This window comes from Dromiciops gliroides, chromosome 2, assembly GCF_019393635.1.
Source record: "Dromiciops gliroides isolate mDroGli1 chromosome 2, mDroGli1.pri, whole genome shotgun sequence".
NCBI classification, from domain to species: domain Eukaryota; kingdom Metazoa; phylum Chordata; class Mammalia; order Microbiotheria; family Microbiotheriidae; genus Dromiciops; species Dromiciops gliroides.
Window position 1 is genome coordinate 218,233,884 of NC_057862.1, and position 21,024 is coordinate 218,254,907.

The 21,024-nt window shown below is 35.4% G+C and overlaps 1 protein-coding gene and 1 pseudogene across 1 annotated transcript in view; both read left to right on the forward strand.

Moving 5' to 3' along the window:
• Nucleotides 1-19,861, forward strand: part of PTPN21 (protein tyrosine phosphatase non-receptor type 21) — a 121,517-nt gene extending 101,656 nt beyond the window's left edge. The window contains exons 15-19 of the mRNA XM_043985924.1: nt 6,465-6,686; nt 9,483-9,611; nt 9,796-10,030; nt 10,568-10,728; nt 13,151-19,861. Coding sequence (XP_043841859.1) covers nt 6,465-6,686; nt 9,483-9,611; nt 9,796-10,030; nt 10,568-10,728; nt 13,151-13,279 — 876 coding nt within the window. The 3' untranslated portion in view covers nt 13,280-19,861. The remainder of the gene's footprint in view (nt 1-6,464; nt 6,687-9,482; nt 9,612-9,795; nt 10,031-10,567; nt 10,729-13,150) is intronic.
• LOC122741986 lies at nt 11,868-12,414 on the forward strand (annotated as a pseudogene).
• Nucleotides 19,862-21,024: the final 1,163 nt, after the last annotated feature.

Consider the following 21,024-nt stretch of genomic DNA (forward strand, 5'->3'; position numbering starts at 1 on the left):
TTTGCACAAAACCCTTTTGTAATCAGAATTATCCATTTTATATCTCACAGTGCTCTCTATCTTTTGTTTTTTCATAAATTCTTCTCCTATGTCTGATAGGTGATATATTCCATGTTCTTTTGACTTACTTATTTATTTCCCTTTATATCTAGACCATATATCCATATTGACCGTATCTTGGTAAATGATATAAGATATTGTTCTATACCCAATTTCTGCCAGACTGCTTTCCAATTTTCCCAATATTTTTTTTTTTACCAAATGGTGAATTCTTATCCCCAGAACTTAAAAATCTGTACATTTGTCAAACACAATGTTACAGTAATAATTTACTACTGTGTATGAGATAATTTTGACAATTACTGTTTTATAATACAGTTTAAGATCTGGTACCACAAAACCTTCTTCTTTTACATTTTTTCATTAATTCCTTTGATATTCTTGGCCTTTTGTTTTTCCAAATGAATTTTTAATATTTTTTTCTAGCTCAATAATTTTTTTTGGTAATTTAATTGGCACGACATTGAATAAACAGATTAGTTTAAGTAGAATTCTCATTTTTATTATGTTGGCCCTGCCCACCCATGAACAATTAATATTTCTCCAATTATTTAAATATGACTCTTTTGTATAAAAAGTGTTTTATAAGTTTATGTAGTGCCTGGTTTGGTATATTAACTATAGTTATTTCAAATGGGGTATTTCTTACCATCTTTTCTTGTAGGGTTTTGTTGGTGATATATAGAAATGCTGATGATTTATGTGGGTTTATTTTATATCCTGCTACTTTACTAAAATTATTAATTATTTCAAATAGCTTTTTAGTTGAATCTCTAGGTTTTTCCAAGTAAATCATCATATCGTCTGGGAAAAGATAGTTTTATTACTTCATTGCCCATTCTGATTCCTTCAATTTCTTTTTTCTTTTCTTATTGCTAGCATTTCTAATACAATATTGAAAAGTATTGGTGATAATGGACATCTCTCTTTCATTCCTGATCTTATTGGGAAAACTAGCCTGTTCCCATTACAAATAATGCTTGCTAATGGTTTTAGGTAGATGCTTCTTATATTTTAAGGAAAAATCCATTTATACCCATGTTTTCAAGAGTTTTTATTAGAAATTAGTATTGTATTTTGTCAAAAACCTTTTCTGGGGGCGGCTAGGTGGCGTAATGGATAAAGCATCGGCCCTGGATTTAGGAGTTCCTGAGTTCAAATCTGGCCTCAGACACTTGACACTTACTGGCTGTGTGACCCTGGGCAAGTCACTTAACCCCCATTGCCCTGCAAAAAAAAAAAAAGTCTTTTCTGCATCTATTGATATAATCATATGATTTTTGTTACTTTCATTATTGACATAATCCATTATCTTAATAATTTTCCTTATGTTAAACCATCCCTGCATTCATAAATCCTACTTGGTCACAATTTATAATCCTTGTGATATATTGTAGTCTGCTAGCTAATATTTTATTTAGGATTTTGGCATCCATCTTCATTAGTACAATTAGTCTATATTTTTCTTTCTCTATTTGTACTCTTCCTGGCTTAGGCATATTTGTTTCATAAAAGGAGTTTGGTGGGATTCCTTCTTAGCCTGTTATTCCAGCTAGTTTATTTAATATTGGAATTAATTGTTCTTTAAATGTTTGGTAGAATTTACTTGTAAATCCATCTGGTCCTGATGCTTTTTTCTTAGGAAGTTCATTTATGGCCTGTTCAATTTCTTTTTCTAAGGTAGGTTTATTTAGGTATTCCATTTCCTCTTCTGCTAATTTAGGCAGTTCATATTTTTGTAAGCACTCTTCCATTTCACCTAATTTGTTAAATTTATTGACACATAATTGGGCAAACTAACTCCTAAAATTGCTTTGATTTTATCTTCATTAGTCCTGTGTTCACCCTTTTCATTTTTGATACTAGTGATTTGGTGGTGTTCTTTTTAAAGGAAAAGCCCAGTGGTTTATCTATATTACTGTTTTTTTCATAAAGCCAACTCCTAGTTTTATTTATTAGTTCAATGATTTTCATACATGCAATTTACTAATCTCACCTTTAGTTTTTAGGCTTTCTAATTTGGTGTTTAATTGTGGATTTTTAATTTGTTCTTTTTCTAATTTTTTAAAAATTGAATACCCAATTAATTGATCTGCTCTGTACCTATTTTATTGATGTACACATTTAGAGATATACATTTTCCTCTGATTACTGCTTTTGCTGCATCCCATAGGTTTTGGTATGTTGTCTCATTATTATCATTTTCTTTAATACAATTATTTATTGTTTTTATGATCTCTTCTTTAACCTACTCATTCTTTAAGATTAGGTTATTTAGTCTCTAATTTGTAATCTGTGTTTCCATGATCCCTTATTAAATATAATTTTATTTCCTTATGATCTGAAATGGATGCATTTAGTCTTTGGCTTTCTATGTTTAACTATAAAGATTTTATGTCCTAGCATATCGTCAATTTCTGTAAAGGTACAATGTCCTACTAAGAAAAAAGGTATATTCCTTCTTATTCCCATTCAACTCTCTCCAGATAACTGTCATATCTAGTTTATCTAAGATTATATTTGTCTCCTTGACTTCTTTATTATTTATTTTTTTGTTAGATTTATCTTCTCAGAAGAGAAGGTTGAAGTCCTCCACTATTATATTTTTGTTATTTATTACCTCCTCTAATTCAGTTATTTTTTCCTTTAGAAATTTGGATGCTGAGCAGCTAGGTGGCACAGTGGATAAAGCACTGGCCCTGGATTCAGGAGTACCTGAGTTCAAATCTGGCCTCAGACACTTGACACTTACTAGCTGTGTGACCCTGGGCAAGTCACTTAACCCCCAATGCCTTACAAAAAAACCTCCCCCCCAAAAAAACCAACCAAACAAAAACAAACAAAAAACACATGAATTTGTATGCCATAGAATTCAGTGCATATAGGTTTCATATTGAAATTATTTCATTTTCTATCTATGGTACCTTTTATCGTAATGTAGTTTCCCTATTTATCTCTTTTAATTAAATCAATTTTAGCTTTAACTTTGCCTGAGATCACGATTGCTACCCCTGCTTTTTTTGCATCAGATGAAGCATAATAAATTCTACTCTAGACCTTTATTTTTACTCTATGCATATCTCTCATGTTTAAATGAATTGATTGTAAAAAACATTGAAGAATTCTGGTTTTTTAATCCATTTTGCTATCTGTTTCTGTTTTATGGGTGAGTTCATCCCATTCACATTTAAAGTTATAATTACTAGTTGTGTATTTCCCTTCATCTTATTTTTCCTGTTTATCCTTCTCTCCCTTTCTTTTTACCTTATCCTTCCTCAGATGTCTAATTTATGTCTGATCACTACTTCTCTAATCTGCACCCCTTCTATGAATCCCTCCTTTATCATCTTCCCTTACTCTCCTATTCCTTAATCTAGCAACCCTTCTAAGACTCCCTCCCTTATTCTATACTATTTTTTTTTGTAACTTAAGAAGACTTTTTTTTTTTTTGGTGGGTTAGTGAGGGTTAAGTGACTTGCCCAGGGTCACACAGCTAGTAAGTGTCAAGTGTCTGAGGCCGGATTTGAACTCAGGTCCTCCTGAATCCAGGGCCGGTGCTTTATCCACTGTGCCACCTAGCTGCCCCCTTTAAGAAGACTTTTATACCCTTCTACATGTATATGTTATTTCTTCTTTAACACAGTTAGGCTGCAAATAAGGTTATAGCACTACTAGCCCTCCATTCCTTCCTGCCTTCACTGACAGTTCTTTCATTCATGCCTTGTCTGTATGAGATAATTGCTTCATTTTATCTCTTCCTACCCAATTTTATTTTTTAGAATCATCCCTTCATACTCAACTCAACTCCAAATCTTCCATCTGTATATGCTCTTTTAAACTATCCTATTAATGGTAACATACTTGAGTTATAGATAATGTTTTCCCATATAAGAAATAAACAGTTTGACCTTGTTAAATCCCTTATAATTGGTCTTTCATGTTTACCTTCTCATATTTCTGTTGATTCTTGTAGGTCAAATTTTCTGTTCAGTTCTGATCTTTTCCTCACAAATACCTGAAAATCCTTTAATTCATTAAAGGTAAATTTTTTTTCATGCAAAATTACACTCAGCTTAGCTGGGTACACTATTTGGGGTTGCAAACCTAACTCCTTTGCTCTTCTGAATATCTTGATCTGTGCTCATTGATCTTTTAATGTAGAAGGTGCTGAACTTTATGTTATGACCTAGTTCCACAGTATTTAAATTGTTTCTTTCTAGTTGCTTGTCATATTTTCTCCTTTACCTGGGGGCTTTGAAAGTTAGCTATAATGTTTCTGTGAGATCTTGAGATCTCTTTCAGGTGGTGATCAGTAGATTTTTTCATCTATTTTACCCTCTAGTTCTAAAACTTCAGGGAAGTTTTCCTTGGTAATTTCTTGAAGTATAGTGTCTAAACTCTTTTTAAAAAAAATTCATATAACTTTCAGGTCATCCAACAAGTCTCATATTATCTCTCCTTGATTTGTTTTCCAGGTCAGTTATTTTTCTAATGAGATGTTTTACATTCTCTTCCATTTTTTTCATTCTTTTGATTTTGTTTTATCATTTCTTGATATCTTATAAAGTCATTAACTTTTCCTTATTCCAATTCTAATTTTTACGGAGTTATTTTTTGTTTGTTTGTTTGTTTTTTGGTGAGGCAATTGGGGTTAAGTGACTTGCCCAGGGTCACATAGCTAGTAAGTGTAAAGTGTCTAAGGCCAGATTTGAACTCAGGTCCTCCTGAATCCAGAGCCAGTGCTCTATCCACTGCGCCACCTAACTGCCCGGAGTTATTTTCTTATGTAATTTCTTTATCTCTTTTCCAGTTGGTTGACTTTCTTTTCCCAATTTTGTTTTTCTTGCATTACTTTTATTTTTTTCTCTAATTTATCCTTAGCCTCTCTTATTTGATTTTTAAAGTCCTTTTTAAGCTCTTCTAAGAGCTCTTTTTGGGCTTGTGGCCATTTTACATTTTTTCGTGTTTTCTTCTGAGTTTGAACCCAGATCTTCTCTGTCACAATAGCAGCTATCTGTGGTCGAGTTCTTCTTCTTTTGCTTACTAAGTTTTACCCCCAGTGGCTTATTTCTTGGCTTTTAACGTTGTGTTAGAGTTGAGTTCTAGTCCTAAGGTATGGAGGATGATGTTTCAAGCTTCATGTCTTTTTCTGAGTTATATCTGGGGGCCTGATCTCAGGTAGTCCTCTCTGCCCTGTGCTGTAACCATGGCCCCCATCAACACTGTCATCACAAAAACTCATACTCCCTTGGGTCCCTCCCTCAGTGGCAAGCTTCAGCTTTCCCCAGTGCCCTGGAACCAAAACCAAGGACTCTGCTCTCCTGCAGGTGACCATAGCCAGAAGGGAACCACCCTCTGCAACTGCACTCACTGGTGTGTGCATGCTCTTCTTTGCTCACAGCCACAGCCTGGGACTGTATCTGTTCTGTGCACCTGGGTCCTATGTCCAGCACCAGAGGAAGGCTCTTGCAGTCTTTCCCTAATCAATTGTCTAATCCCCACACTATTCAAGGGGAGAATGTTCCTGAAGCTGAGGCTGCTGACAACACAGCTACCCCCAAAGCTTGTTGTATCTTCTAGGAGGTATCTGCACTTCGCTTTGTCAGACCACCACCCCAGGAGGTTGGGTCTTTCCTAACATCCTCCCAAGTTGTCTTGGGCGGACAATTGCTTTACCCTGACTTTTAACTATTTATCCAACTCTAAACTTTACTTTAAGGAATTATTTTAGATTATTTGGGGGAAAATTTGGGAGAGGTAGGTAAATTCTGCCTTATTTTGCCATCTTCCAAGACTCTTCTTCAGATTTCATAGAATCTTCAAGCTAGAAGTTGTTTCAGAGGTTTTCTGGCCCAACTCTGGTCCAACCTAAAGCATAAATACCTCCTGTAACATCCCCTTAATTGGTCACTCTAAATCTGCTTAGAATGGAGCTATTAAGGCAGCTAACATTTTGGGATAGATCTTACAAAGTTTTCTGTTATGTTGAGCTGAAATTTATCACCTTGTTCTTCCTACCTACTGATGCTAGCTCCACTCTCGAGTCTAAGCAGAATAAGTCTAAATTTTCTCTATGACAACTGTATAAATAACCGAAGATTACAATTATAGTTCTTCTAAGCCTTTTCCAGGTTAAACATCTCCAGTTCAGCCAACCTTATTTTATATATCATGTTCTTCAGTTCCCTCAAAGTTTTATAGTACATTTTCCCTTATATTTTATCTAGAATCATTTTTACAGTACAACAGTACTAGATATATGGGGATAAACCCATAGTAAAGACAACCAAAAGCTGTTCTCTTTTCTGTTCATTCCTTTTTTTTTTTTAAATAAAGATTTGTATTTAGAATCATTAAAGGTGAACACTTTCACATTATTCAGTATGATCTTTTTTTTTTTTCAGTGTAAAATTCTGGAACAGAGATTAGAACAGGGAATGGTATTCACAGAATATGAACGCATTCTGAAAAAACGGCGGATAGATGGGGAATGTGCAATAGCACGACTCCCTGACAATGCAGAGAGAAACAGATTCCAAGATGTGCTCCCCTATGATGATACCAGAGTAGAATTGGTCCCAACCAAAGAAAACAATACTGGTTATATCAATGCATCACATATTAAGGTGAGATGAAAATTGATGGTAAATTTTTATAAATGATGGTAAGGTAATAAGGATAAACAGTAGAGACTTGACCTGGCATTTAATTGGTAAAGGAAATTCCTGAATGAGGAAACTTTCTCTACTAATGCATGTGTGTACCTTAAAGAGTTGGCTAGAGCATTGAGAGTTTAAGCAACTTGTTCAAAGTTACATAACCAATATCCATAACCAGTATCTTTCAGAGCTAGCACTTGAACCTGGGTCTTCCTAGTTTTAAGGTGAGCTATCCACTGTCTGTATCCACTACATCTCTCTGATAATGTGACAGTTATAATAATATGTTTTTATATAGCCTGTTAAAATTTGCAAAATGCATTCCTCACAAAAGCTGATGAAAATAAGTATACTATATTATTATCTTCATTGCACAAAGGAGAAAATTGAGACACAGTGTTTAAATGACTTTCCAGTGGTCATATGACTAGTAGACAATCCCCCCTCCAAAATCTTAAAATACACAAGTATTAATTTTTAGTATTTAAAATATTCTTCTTCTTTTTTTTAAATGAGGCAATTGGGGTTAAGTGACTTGCCCAGAGTCACACAGCTAGTAAGTGTTAAGTGTCTGAGGCCAGATTTGAACTCAGGTACTCCTGACTCCAGGGCTGGTGCGCTATCCACTGCACCACCTAGCTGCCCCTAAAATATTATTTTAAGGCAAATGGCTATTATTATGAGCTCTGATTTTCAAATGAGCAAACCCTTAAACCAAAATTAAGACTTGTTCAAGAGAATATTTTAAGTAAATTTATGTCTTTTTGATATGTGGCAAAGTAGTCTGCTTCCCAGCTAAGCACTATAAACTCAGGGGATGCTTAGAAGATTTTTGTCCCATATCCAAGAGTCTTTTAATCCATGTTTCTGTCTTCCTAATTATTTAAAACCTTTTAAACCAGGTGTAGTTTGTTTCATAACATCCATGCAGGGGCAGCTAGGTGGCACAGTGGATAGAGCATCAGCCCTGGATTCAGGAGGACCTGAGTTCAAATCCGGCCTCAGACCCTTGACACTTACTAGCTATGTGACCCTGGGCAAGTCACTTAACCCCAATTGCCTCTCACACACACACACACACACACAAAATCCATGCATATATTTTCATACATTTGGACAAGGGTACCTCACAGTCAGTCTTGGTGATTATGGAAACCATTCTCTCAGAAGGTACGGACTGTTCTGTGATGGCATACCTTCACATGCTGCTCATAATCATTTCAGAACATCATTTGGCTCTTTGAAGAAGTTCTGCCTCTTTTCTGGAGACAACAGTGTTATGCCACCCAACCATAGTAATGTTAGAATCATTAAAATGGAAAGAAAAAAATATGACTCATAATGAGTGGGTGCACAAAGCCAGATGCTTCTTTTTCCTTCTTCCCCTCCTACTCTTGGCTCATATTGACACAGTATTTGAGGTCACTATTTTCAAGACAGAATTCCTTTTGGGCACTGAATAAAAAAAAGAAAGAATTTATGGGAGGAGTTTTTTAACTTCTATTCCATACATACAATCTTTTATTTATATGGTTTTGTTAAAGAAGGTTGACACTTTCCTCCACACAAATTCAGGTTCTACCATTCTGGAATAGTTACATATCTGGTTCTAGCAATAAACAGCATTTGAAGTGCAATGACTATTTTATCTAAATATTATGAGGCTCTTTACAAATAGGTTGGCCACTAAGTGATACATGTTTGCCTTTAGTGACCCATGAGACAAAGAAAAATACAAAATGGTTCTAATATGATCCCCTTCTACCTTTGAAGTGATGATAGTGGTATAGCTAAAGATGAGGAAAAGATGCTAAGAATCACATAGTTTAAATTGTTGGTGATCTCCTTAACTATTGGCCAACAACAAATGAGTTAACATATTGTCGAAGGACTGAAGAGAACCAAATAGGTTTTGAATATTTTCGCTATAAATGATAATCAAAAGACAATGAATGGAAGGTTGGCTTAGAAGTTTTCCTTGGAGAGGCTAATAAAGGAGTTGGTGGAGTTTATTTCACTGTGTACTCACTAAGAACAGGAAATGTAATTTTGTGGGATTCTTAGTGTGAAAACTTGTAGTCCTCATGATGAGTAGAAACTAAAAAAATCACCAACTGAAGATAACTGTCTTTTATACAAATGTTTATGACAGAGGATAAGGAAAGTAAAGGAATTCGAAGTATTTTACAAGATCCCCAAACACTGACACCACTTGTCCATAATTTGAAGCCAATTCAACATTACTTCAAGAACACCGTGTGTTAAAAATGTGTGTGTGTGTGTGCATACATGTGTGCACATTTACCATTTGGCATCAATAAAAATGCTAATTTCCCAATTTGAACTCAGAGCTCCCTATATTTTTAACAGTGAAAAAATATGCTTCATTCTGCACTTAGAGTTTATCACTTCTCTCTCTGGAGGTCGATAGCATTTTTCATCATTGAGTCCTTTGGAACTGCTGTGGATCATTGTTTTGAACAGAGGAGCTAAGTCTTTCACAGCCAGTTATCATGACAACATTGCTATTGCTGTGTACGATGTTCTTGTTTTGATCACTTCAAATGTGAGAATATTTTAACCAGGATTATGTGGGGTTTGGATATGTTAATTTTTAAATGTGAAATTCAAAATTTTACATTTCATTTGTATGGTAATCAACCTAATCCAATAAATGTTCAAGCAAATACTCTGTTCAAGATTTGCTTCCTAAGTCCCTCAGACCTTGGTTTAAGATTTTCTTTTAAACTTTCCCACCTTTAGGTCTCCGTTGGTGGCATCGAATGGGATTATATTGCCACCCAAGGGCCTTTGCAAAATACATGTCAGGATTTTTGGCAGATGGTATGGGAACAAGGGATTGCTATCATAGCAATGGCAACAACCGAAGAAGTGAGTACTAGTTATTTTAATTTGATGCCTTATTTGAAAGAGAAGCCTGCTGTTATGTGGAGCTGTGACCTGAAGGACGAAATGGAGGGAAATTGTGGGGGACGGTAATCTAGTCACATCAGTGGCAAATAGGGTATTTATACCATTTTTTAAAAGTGACTTTTTTCCCACCCTTTTTTTAAAGGAGGGTGGACGAGAGAAGAGCTTTAGGTATTGGCCACGGCTTGGTTCAAGGCACAACACTGTGACATATGGAAGATTTAAAATCACGACACGATTCCGCACTGACTCTGGCTGCTATGCCACAACTGGCTTGAAGATCAAACATCTTCTCACTGGGCAAGAAAGAACAATCTGGCATCTTCAGTATACTGATTGGCCCGAACATGGTTGTCCAGAGGATTTAAAGGGATTTTTGTGTAAGTGACTTCAAGCTCACGTTGGAAGGTTATGGAGAGAAAGCACAATATGTCCTCATGGGTACTCATTACATACACAACATAGTAACATCCAGAATGTTTGACTTTTAAAATAAGGATCTCAAGTATTATTGGAAAGATAGGTAGGACAGCAAATGAAAGGCTAGTCTTGTGTGGCAAGTATCCATTTTCACAGATTTAGAGCTAGAAGGAATATTAGAGGTAATCTAGTCCAAATGCCTCATTTTACAGATGAGGAAACTGAGACCTGTCTAGGCTAAATGATTTGTTGCAGGTCACATGGCAGAGTCAGGATTTGAAACCAGCTCCTCTGACTAAATCCAGCACATCTTCCACTGTACCTTACTGTCTCTAACTGAATAACAAATTAAGTGGTTTCATAAGAATTGTTCGGAGTTTATCAGTGACACTCTCTCTCTCTCTCTCTCTCTCTCTGTATGTCTCTGTATCTCTGTTTCTGTCTGACTCTGTCTCTCCACTTCTTTCTGTTTCTGTCTCTTTTATTGACTTTGACAGCCTACCTGGAGGAGATCCAGTCAGTTCGTCGCCATACAAACAGCACAACTGAACCTAAAGGCCCCAACCCTCCTCTGCTGGTCCATTGCAGTGCTGGTGTAGGAAGAACTGGAGTGGTCATTTTGTCGGAGATCATGATTGCTTGTTTGGAGCACAATGAGGTTACTATTTATGTGTTGAGACTTTTCTTGTTAGATTTGGGGACTTGAGATAATAGGGCCCTAGATTTAAAATTGGAAAGGACCTTATAAGGACAACCCCCTAATTTTCAACTGAGGAAACTGAGCCATAGAGCAGTTAAGTGACTAGTAAGTGTATAAGGCAAGATTTGACCCCAGATCTTCCATCTTCCAAGTCCAGAGGCTTTGTTCACTGTGTACAAATTCCCATTGAGAATAAATTAACTAGATACACAGTTTTCTTAGTGATTTGGGCCAGAGATAACTTAGATCCCATGAACTCACTTGTTTTATTTTTTTTTTGTTTTGGCTTTAGTCTTGACTTTTTTATCTTTACTATGAGAAAATATTTTTAGCTTTTTCCTGCTCCCAAGACTCACTCTGTGCCATATTTATTTGTTTTAAAACCCATAGATGGGTTTGCCTAATCAAATGGCCAAAGATTAGAAGCACAGAATCTTTTAAAAAATAATATTATTGATATCTTTTATTTTTACATCACTTTTATTTCTGAGTATGTTTCTCCTTCTCCCCTTAGTCAATGAGTTCTTAAAACAGATTTAAAGAAAAAAGGCAGTGCAGAAAAATCAATCTACACATCATTCAGGTTTGACAGCATATATAATATTCCACGTTGACAGTTCTCTACCTTCACAAACAATAGAGGGAGGGAGGAAGTGGGGTGCATTTTTTTCCTCCTTTTTTCCAGGGTCTAGAGAAGCAGAAAATCTCAAGACTTGGAAAGTACCTTTGAGACCACCAACTCTAACCTCCCATCCATCAATCCATCAACTAGAATTTATTAAGCACCTGCTATGTGTCAGGCACTGTGTTTATCACTGGGGATACAAAGAAAAGCAAACAACAGCAACAAAACTAGTTTTTTGTTTTGTTTTGTTTTTCGGGGCAGTGACAGTCAAGTGACTTGCCCAGGGTCACACAGCTAGTGTCAGGTGTCTGAGGCTGGATTTGAACTCAGGTCCTCCTGAATCCAAGGCCAGTGCTTTATCCACTGCACCACCTGGCTGCCCCCAACAAAACTAGTTTTGACCTGAAAGAGCTTATGGTCTACAACATCCTTCTCCTGTGACAACTGCGTGTCTGATATTTACCTGTCAGCCATGGACCCCAAATGTAACTTCGAGAATGGTGGCTCTTGTACCTGTTCAGACTCCTGCAAATGCAGATCGTGCCAGTGCACCTCCTCCAAGAAAAGCTGCTGCTCCTGCTGCCCAGCAGGATGTGCCAAGTGTGCCTAGGGCTGTGTCTGCAAAGCCCCCCAGACTAAGAGTTGCAGCTGCTACCATTGACGTTCCCATGTCCCTTTGCCTGTAAATAGAGGAATTTGTACGGACCTAAATTTTATTTTCATACACCATGGATGTCTTCTATTGTTTTTCTATGAAATGTATGAATTAAAATAAACTTGATAAATTCCTTAAAAAAAAAAGAGCTGATGGTCTAATGGGGAAGTCTGTATATACAGAAGCTATATACAGGATAAATTGGAGTTAATCAACATAGGGAGGGCAGTAGCATTAAGGGAAATTAGGAGAGGCGTTTTAAAGAAGGTGAGGTCTTAGTTGAGACTTGAAGGAAGCTAGGGACTGAATTCTGGGCATGGAGAACATGAAAATGCTTGGAATCAAGAGATAGAGTGTCATGTACGAGGGGCATTGCATAGTAGTTAGGATGGTGGTGTGAGGTACAGGAAGACTGAAAAGGTTGGAGGGGGTCATTTTAGGAAGCATTTTAAATGCCAAATATAGAATTTTTATATTTGATCTTGGTGGCAAAAGGGAGCCACTGTAGCTTATTAAATGGGATGGGGAAATGACACAATCAGACTTATGCTTTAGGAAGCTCAATCTGACTGCTGAGTGGCAGATGGGCTGGAGTGGGGAGAGATTTGAGGCAGACAGAACAACCAGGAGGGGACTGTAATAGTCTAAGCATGAGGTGATGAGGACCTGTTCCTGTGTTAGAAGCAGTAGGGTCCCTGTGCAGGAATTCCACAGCCTCCCTGACAGGTATTACTCCTTCTAGAAGCCATTTAAACCGATGGATTCTTATGACATTCACTGTGACCCATTTTCATGTTATTTTTCATCTTTGATGCAACCGATGGAGTACTTAGTTTTTGAAGGTGAGGACTTGGCCCCATTTGAGGTAGAAAAGAGTTACTGTTTTCTGACTTCTTTGGCAAACCTAGAATATGGTTATAAAAACAAAATAGTTTGAATGCCTGGTGTGTTGGCCCCTGGGTCACCTAATTAAAGTCAGCCATATGATGGCATCTTTGGCTCTCCTTTTTCTGCTTCTTTGCTCCTCACATTTTCCCCCCTTCTAGAATTCCCATCATGCCTAGTGTGCCTTTTCTCATTTCACATTTTCCTTTCCCTAGATGCTGGACATCCCACGAGTGCTGGACATGCTGAGGCAACAAAGAATGATGATGGTGCAGACACTCTGTCAGTACACTTTTGTCTATGGAGTTCTTATCCAGTTCCTGAGAAACTCAAGGCTTATATAACTTCCACCTGTTTCTCCTGGGACCCAATTACCTATAAAGAGTTTACAAGGAAAAAAAGTGGGTTTATCAAGGCAAACCCATTTGTTCTTGGGCTTTTACCCCCAATCTTCTTACACAAGGTGTAGGGTGCTAATGTCATCTCATGGTGGTGCACTGCATAGAGCCTTAGAAGTCACAAGGCTGAAGAGGTGGATTTCTGCTTGGGGAAAGTGCTGAAAGATTGGGGATTTATTTGGAGTAAATGAGCTCAGCTCCTGTCTATGCTGATTTGCGGTACTTGCACACATTCTTGAGGTTGTGTTTTCTAGATAAAATGATTCTCTACCTTACTGAAACTATGCTGGGCAGTTCTGGCAATCGTAAAGGCAATGTATAGATTTCTATCTCAAAACTACTTTTTGATAAGAGAATTTTATTTTGTGACTAAAATATCTAAGGGGTAGCTTTAGTAAGAAACCCAACTTTCCATGGGACTTGTCCACAATTACAAGTGGTTTCAGGACACATCAACTTTATATATATATTTTTTAAAATGTTAATATCTTTTCTGTTCATCATTTTCTTTTTGTTTGTTTTTTATTCTTGGTAACTTAGGGTTTAATTATCAAACTGCAAAAAGATGTTTAAAGGTCTCATTTAGGATATAGGAGGCTTCTTTGTATTCAGAAAATTAATTTTTCATTTCAAATTTTTTAAATTTCCAAATTACTATTGAAAATGAAAAGATTCTCAAATTATCTTCAGGATTTGTTAAAGGAAAAGTTGGAACTGAATGCACAGTCACTTCAAATGTTTTAAGTAACAAAGTCAACAGCATTTGATATATTTTCAGTATTATTTGTAAGCTCAGATGACCCTTTGATTTTACTGGTTGAAATTTTAGTGGATGAAAAAGATGGTTTTAAAGCACTTTTTAAAAAATGAAAATCAATACATTTCAATTTCATTCATGTATTGTTTTATAAGTTGAAACATTAACAACAGTAATGAGGATGATGTTTCAAAAGAAATATTTTATAGTTTGAATGTAAGAAATAAGGATTTTGAGTATGTAGGATAAGTAAGAGATGAGGAAGTGCAACACAGTTGTGAACATGGGAAAGTTTTATTTTTCTGTTGTCATTACAAAGATACAGTATTATTAATTTTGTTCTTCTATACTTAAACCACTCCCTGAGAGTACTGGGGGTGAGGGGAAATGGGTGAAAGATTGACAGGAGACAGGGTCTTCCCTAGGGGGATTCAGATCCCGGGATAAATCACATCATGTTCCTTGCCTCCCCTTCCTTTTCCATTTTTTATATAGGTGAAATTATTGTGTTAGTACATCAAGAGCAGGCACAAAAGGGCAACTTGGGGGATGAGTGAAATGAGTGAAATGGCTTTCTGGGAAAGGTGGTTCTGAGCTTTATGCTAATGCCAGAAGGATTATGGGTTAGTTGTATGCATGTGAACCTCCACATCTTTTTTCCCCCCATACTCATTGATATATCCTTCTCCCAACTTCCATTCCAAAGTTGTCGCCCTATGGCACCAACGTCCTATTAATTCTCTTCTAAGGCCATCACCATGCTTCAGCAATTAGTGAATGGCTTTGAACTCCAAGGTAAATCAGAGATGCAGCTTAATTTATCCCTAATTAATAAGTACGTGTCATTGTCAGCCATCATAGAGGATTTACTCGGGGCAGTTTCATGGTAATATATTTGCCAGTCTGCATTTGACTTACAAAATTTAGATACTATGAATCAAAGCGATTTGGAAGTAGGAACATAGTATTGATTTCAACATCAGTTTTTTAAAAAATCCTGTCTAAAGGATGATAGAACCAATGGTGATGTTCAGTGATTGCTAGCTCCTTGGAAGATTGGAATTATAATAATATTCATAATGGCTGACCTTTAAATAGTGATTACAGGACACTTCACATGTTATCTCTCATGGCAATTTTTCCTTTCTGCACATACATTTGAGTTGTTGTGTTGAGTGAGTTTTTTATACATCTTTTCAGTGGTGCTATCTTCTTTACTACCCTTCTCCCTCCAGTTTGAATCTGGTTTAAACCTTTTTGAAAGGAGTGCCCTAATGATAAGAAGATACTATACAATGAAAACTGAATTAAAGGCTAATGTATGAGATTTCCATTTTCTTATCTTAATAAATTGATTACAAATGGATAAATTAAGAAATTAAAATGGCATATTTTAGCTTTAATAATTTACCTAAAATGTTACATTATTTTTAGTAGATCTTAGAACTCATGTAATTCTGTTTGTGCCCTTTGAGTATTTGATAGTTGTAAAAAGAGACTAGTAGAAAATGACTATACTATGTATTCTCCAGATTTGTCTTTCAAACAGTAATTTCTATCATAGAGGGTATAGCAAAACAACAGAAGTTTGTGATCTTGCCATGACTATTATCTAGCAATTGATTGTAATACAGCCTGTCAAAATTACACAGTGTTTAAATTTTGGAGGTTATTTTTAGGTTCCAAGTAAAAGATTTATAGCAAGTTTATATCAAAATATACTTTCACAAAATAGGCTAAAATGCAGTATTTAACAATGACCAATTATCACTGCTGCCAGGGTACTTTTGAAGAAATATTCTAGAGCATAGTTTTAAACAGAAAAATGAACGTCTTATTTTAGAATATCATACAGATATTTGTGGAAAAATTGATGATATTCTTCTGGAACATCTACTGTGAAGCATGAAAGTGAGCCTTAGAATTTAGTTCTAAGTTCTTAGAACATTGTGATAGGAATAAATGAAGAAACTTGATAGTACAAACTTCCAGAAAGCAAAGAGCACATTGACCAGTACCCTTCCCCTCCCTGTTAAATTATAGGGCAATGGGACTTCAAGATTTTTAACTGCATATTTCTTTTTATTTGAGTTTAAAACTGGCCAAGTTTTTTTCAACCTTTTATAACTGTAACGCATAGGTTGAAATGGGTTTAGTGTTTATACCTTCAAGTAAATTTATATGAAGATGTGTTTTGATTAATTTATTAAAAGCAGGCTTCATTTGGGACAATTTGCAACAAAGAATGGAGCTCAGTTATTTTCTTTTGCACAAACTTTTTTAAAGGTTAATTTTAGGCAAGATGTTTATTGGAAATGTAAATTAGTTTGAGGATTTAATGTAAATTTAAAATTAAAAGTGATTTTTGATATAAAGACTTAAAAAGGATCATGTTACAAGGAGTAATTTGGAGGGTAAAAAGTTACTCAGATAAGAAATATGGTAGTTTCATTTAGCTCTCATTAACTGTTATCGGAATATTAGAAGTGTTGGGCATTTCTTAGATTTTTAAAAAATATATAGTAATTTAAAAAAATTCAGTTGAAGAGATTTCTAGGTTGCTGATAAGATTAAATCAAAGTGCTGGAAAATTTTAGAAGTATCGTGTATTGCATACATAAGCAAATGTTTAAGATGATGGGTTACTCAAGACACTTAAAATAATGTTCAATTCTTAAAAATCCAGAGAAACTCCTTAAAGTATCCTATAACTTTGGTGGGCTGTTCGGTGTTCTACTACTTAATAAGAAAGAAATGGTGACCCTAGTTGATTTTTTAAAAATTTCTAAACTCAGATTAGTGGCAAATTAGGAATGTTTGCATTTTAGTATCTAGATTTAGTCTCTGCTACTAACAAAATGTTCTAAAGAAGCACTCATTAGATAAACAGCTAGATATTATTGATGATTCTTCAGTAGCTTTTAATAAATTATGTTTTGTCATATAAAAAAGACTATGAAAATATATAAGCTCTAGGCTTTATATTTATTCCTGGCTGCATCTGTACATTATTATCCTCCTTGTGTAGAATTAATTTATAAGTTTATGCCAAATACCAAATTCATATCCATGGTGGATTGAGATAGTTTTCCGTCTATATAAAAGAAGCGGTAGCCTAGATGAATTGCTAAGTGTGTGTATGGATACTACTGCAATTGTATGTGAGAGAGTGAAATTTCCACTACAAAAACTTGGGTGTGATTTGTCAAGATAGTGTGCCCATTTAGGAGCTGGTGGTCCACAGGAGCCAAAAGAAAACTGAAGGAGTTTATAATTACCTGGATAGTTCATAATAGCAATCTGGTTTTGTGTCAGTTATCTAAATTGACTGCTGAGCCTGGGACAGATTTCATGGTTAAATGTGCAACTCTCCACTCTGCTGGGATTGTATGAGGGTGACCTACTTAGGTTTCATAGGAGTAGATACAGATAGGAAAAATTAAAACATATTACTACACATGCTAAGGGCTTGTCCAACTTTTCTTGTTGTACTGGAACTTTTGTTTCAGATTTCACTTGGAGAAAAAAAAAGGATTCATTTGCCTGGGGATTTGGAATTCTTTTCATTTTGATATAATGTTACAGTAATGGTATTTGTAGTTGTCCTGTAATGATAGGACACTGTAAATTTAAAAGATCAGATGATTAATTTTGTTTCTTTGACTTAATTTCTTAAGGCAGTGCTGTATTTCTAGAGTTATGTTGGATTACTTCTTGTAAAGGGGACTGTGCTGGGCAAAAATTACTAGGGAAGCTCAGTTTCTGTTATATGGTCTTTGGCACCCATTAAGATATAGGTTACCTCAGGGGCCATCAGAAAAATGGCCAATTACCTTCTTTTATAGCCTGTTTCCATATATTTTTTTAAAAAAATATAAAAAAGAACCATTTTGAAGTTGAGCAGCCATTGACATAATGCCTTTTAAGCAGTGATTTTAAAATTTGCCAGGTGATCTGTTTGTTTCTTACTTGGGGCCAGATTAAAAAGGTCATTTTTTAAAGGGGCATTAGATTAGGAGGCTGGAGACTTGAGTTTTAATTCTGACTCTGCCACTAGCCAGCTAGATGACCATGGGCAAGTCACTTCATTCCACAAACATTTGTTCATCTGACTTGATCTTAATAGTAGTTTCCTTACTTTTGCACCATGAGGGAGTTGGACTAGGTTCTCCATGAATTCTTTTCCAGTTTGAATTCTAGCCTGAATCCATGAAACCAAAAATATGGATTGAAGGCCATCAGATTAACCATTGTGGATATACAGCTAATCTGACATAGATGGGAATTTATACCTTTCATTTAGAACTAGCAGTTTATAGTTGGAGCTGTTAAATTACAATTTGGATGATATTGGCTTCTGCCAGAGCAGATATCCTTGATCAGGTCTAATTTCATTTTATGAGGACTGAGTTATAGTATGTAACTAGTTTCTGGGGTGATACATTAGCCCTTAGCATTTTTAGACCGTTGATTATGTGTAAGCTGTGAAGGACATACTATTTCCAGGTTTAAAAAATATAATCCTGACTTATTAAATGAATAAAAATAAGATTTAAATACTGACTTGGAACATACATTTGCCTTAGGATTCTATTACTCAATAGTTGTGGACACTTAATATAAATTTTTTGCACCATCAAATAATGGAGTGGGCATATCTCTTCAAACTAAACATGGGAATTGGAGAGAACTTAACTAAAAGAGGAAACTGGAACTTGGAACATGTTTTTTAATGCTAGCAACTAGCTGGTGGGTTTTAATTACATAGTACATTTTTCATGGTATTGAACAAGTAGTTATAGATCTTGTTATTGGTCATCTTCAATATTTTTGGAAACAAACTTTCTTTGGTTAATAGCACCCAACTTAGAAGTTCAGTAGCTCAGTTTTTGTCTTTGCAGGTATAAGCTGTTCAGGTTTATTAGTATGCTTCGGAATCTCTGAGTAAAACTTTCAAGATAGAAGAAATTCTCTTTGCTATGTTGGACAAGCATTTTTTTTTCTTTTGAAGAGCAATTTTTAAACAGATGAGTGTATACTCAAACCTTGGCAGCAGCCAGGCAATTTGGCTGATTTTGCCTATGTTCATTCATTCCCTTTGATTCAGTGAAGTGGTTAAGAAACTTAGTTTTAAAATGCTTTTCTATAATAAATTTTTAAAATGTTAATGACATGAACTAGTTTTCATATGGGGAGAAAACAATTTGGTGTGCAAAGATGTTAAGAAATTTAAGTGAAAGAAAGCAGATGCTTATAGCAGGTCAGAAAGTTACTTTTTGTATATATTCTGTTACATAATTTGTTTTTTTTTAAAGGAAACTGTTTAAATCCTACCAAATAGTACTGTGAAGCAGGGTTTTAACAATTTTGAGAGAGAGAGAGAAAAAGTTTTCACTAAATATTAGATAATTTTCTGTAACAATTAATCTAATGGAAACTTGAAATTTGGAGAAGGTTGGTAGGATGCATGGTGGCCTTTAGAAATGCTTCCAGCTCATTTAGGCCAGTGCACCAGTTTTCTTTTTCAATGAAAGCACAAATGAGTTGTCAAGTATTATTTTCCACTTTCAAAAATAGTTCTGTATGTTTCATTGTCTGGTCATTGATTCTGTAAAAAATGTATAATCAGAACAGCTTTAATTCTTGTAAAACAGACATTGGTTTGTAAAGCAATGTGTAAATTGCATTTGATGGGCAGAAAGCTTGAATGACTAAATGTAATATATGTGAAATGAATATATTATAGTCTATTTTTGCCATGAAAATAAATATTTGAAACAGTATTTAGTGTGTGAATACCATGTTATTAGTGCAACTAAAACCCTTTTTGCACTCTAATTTCTTTTTTTTTCCATTCTGGGTATCAGATTTCACATGGAATAATATTCAGGACTGATTGATCCATCAGATTCTTTTCAAAACATTTGACAAAAATGTGGCATTTAACAGCTCTCATTTTATTAAATTCAAATATTAATTCAAAATCCAATTCAATTCAAATGCTAAGCATGTATTATGTGGCAGATGTATTGTGGGTCTAACAAATGGTCATCTCTTCTCAAGAAGCTTACAATTTAGTCAAGCAGTATTTATTTATCAAAGTATATATGCTGTTCTAATACTTATCACTGTGGTAGTTAAATATTTTTTGATTCTTATATTGATCATCAAGTTGACTATATGTGATCATTTTTAAGCTACTATATAGTTACATATGAGATATTTCAACAGGTTGTTTTCCTTTTGAAAGTATACAGACTACATATTAGGAGGACAGTGACACATCTTGAGAGTTAAGACAATCTAGTGCCAGCTTTCAGAGATTTACAATAGACTAGAGGAATAACAAGGCAGACATATAAATTGACAGGCCAAGACATCCATGCAATAATTGCAGTAGTTATTGAAAGGGAGTTGGTTAAGATTTCTTTTGAGGGGCCCCCAAAGGGTTGGTATTTAATTACTGTTGCAAAAAGTGACATACTTTAGAGAGTATTGGATCTGGAGGGAAACACCTAGATTGACTCGTGGCCCTGTCACTAACTAGCTGTGTGATCTTGGATCAGGTACTTCTCTTACCCAAGTTTCTGCATTGAAAAATGGGGATGAAAAAAATAATAATAATAAAGGGGCAGCTAGGTGGTGCAGTGGATAGAGCACCAGTCCTGGATTCAGGAGGACCCGAGTTTAAAGCCGGCCTCAGACACTTGACATTTACTAGCTGTGTGACCCTGGGCAAGTCACTTAACCCCAACTGCCCCGCAAAAAATTTTAAAAAGAAAAAAAGAAAAATGGAGATGAGCTACTTTTAGGTACTCAGATATTTGCTAAGTCATTTTTCTCCCATAGTAATTTTGAATTATTTGACTCAATTTTTATTCTTCAGAGACCATGACATACAATGATTTGCAGCCCTGCATTATCACTAGAAGAA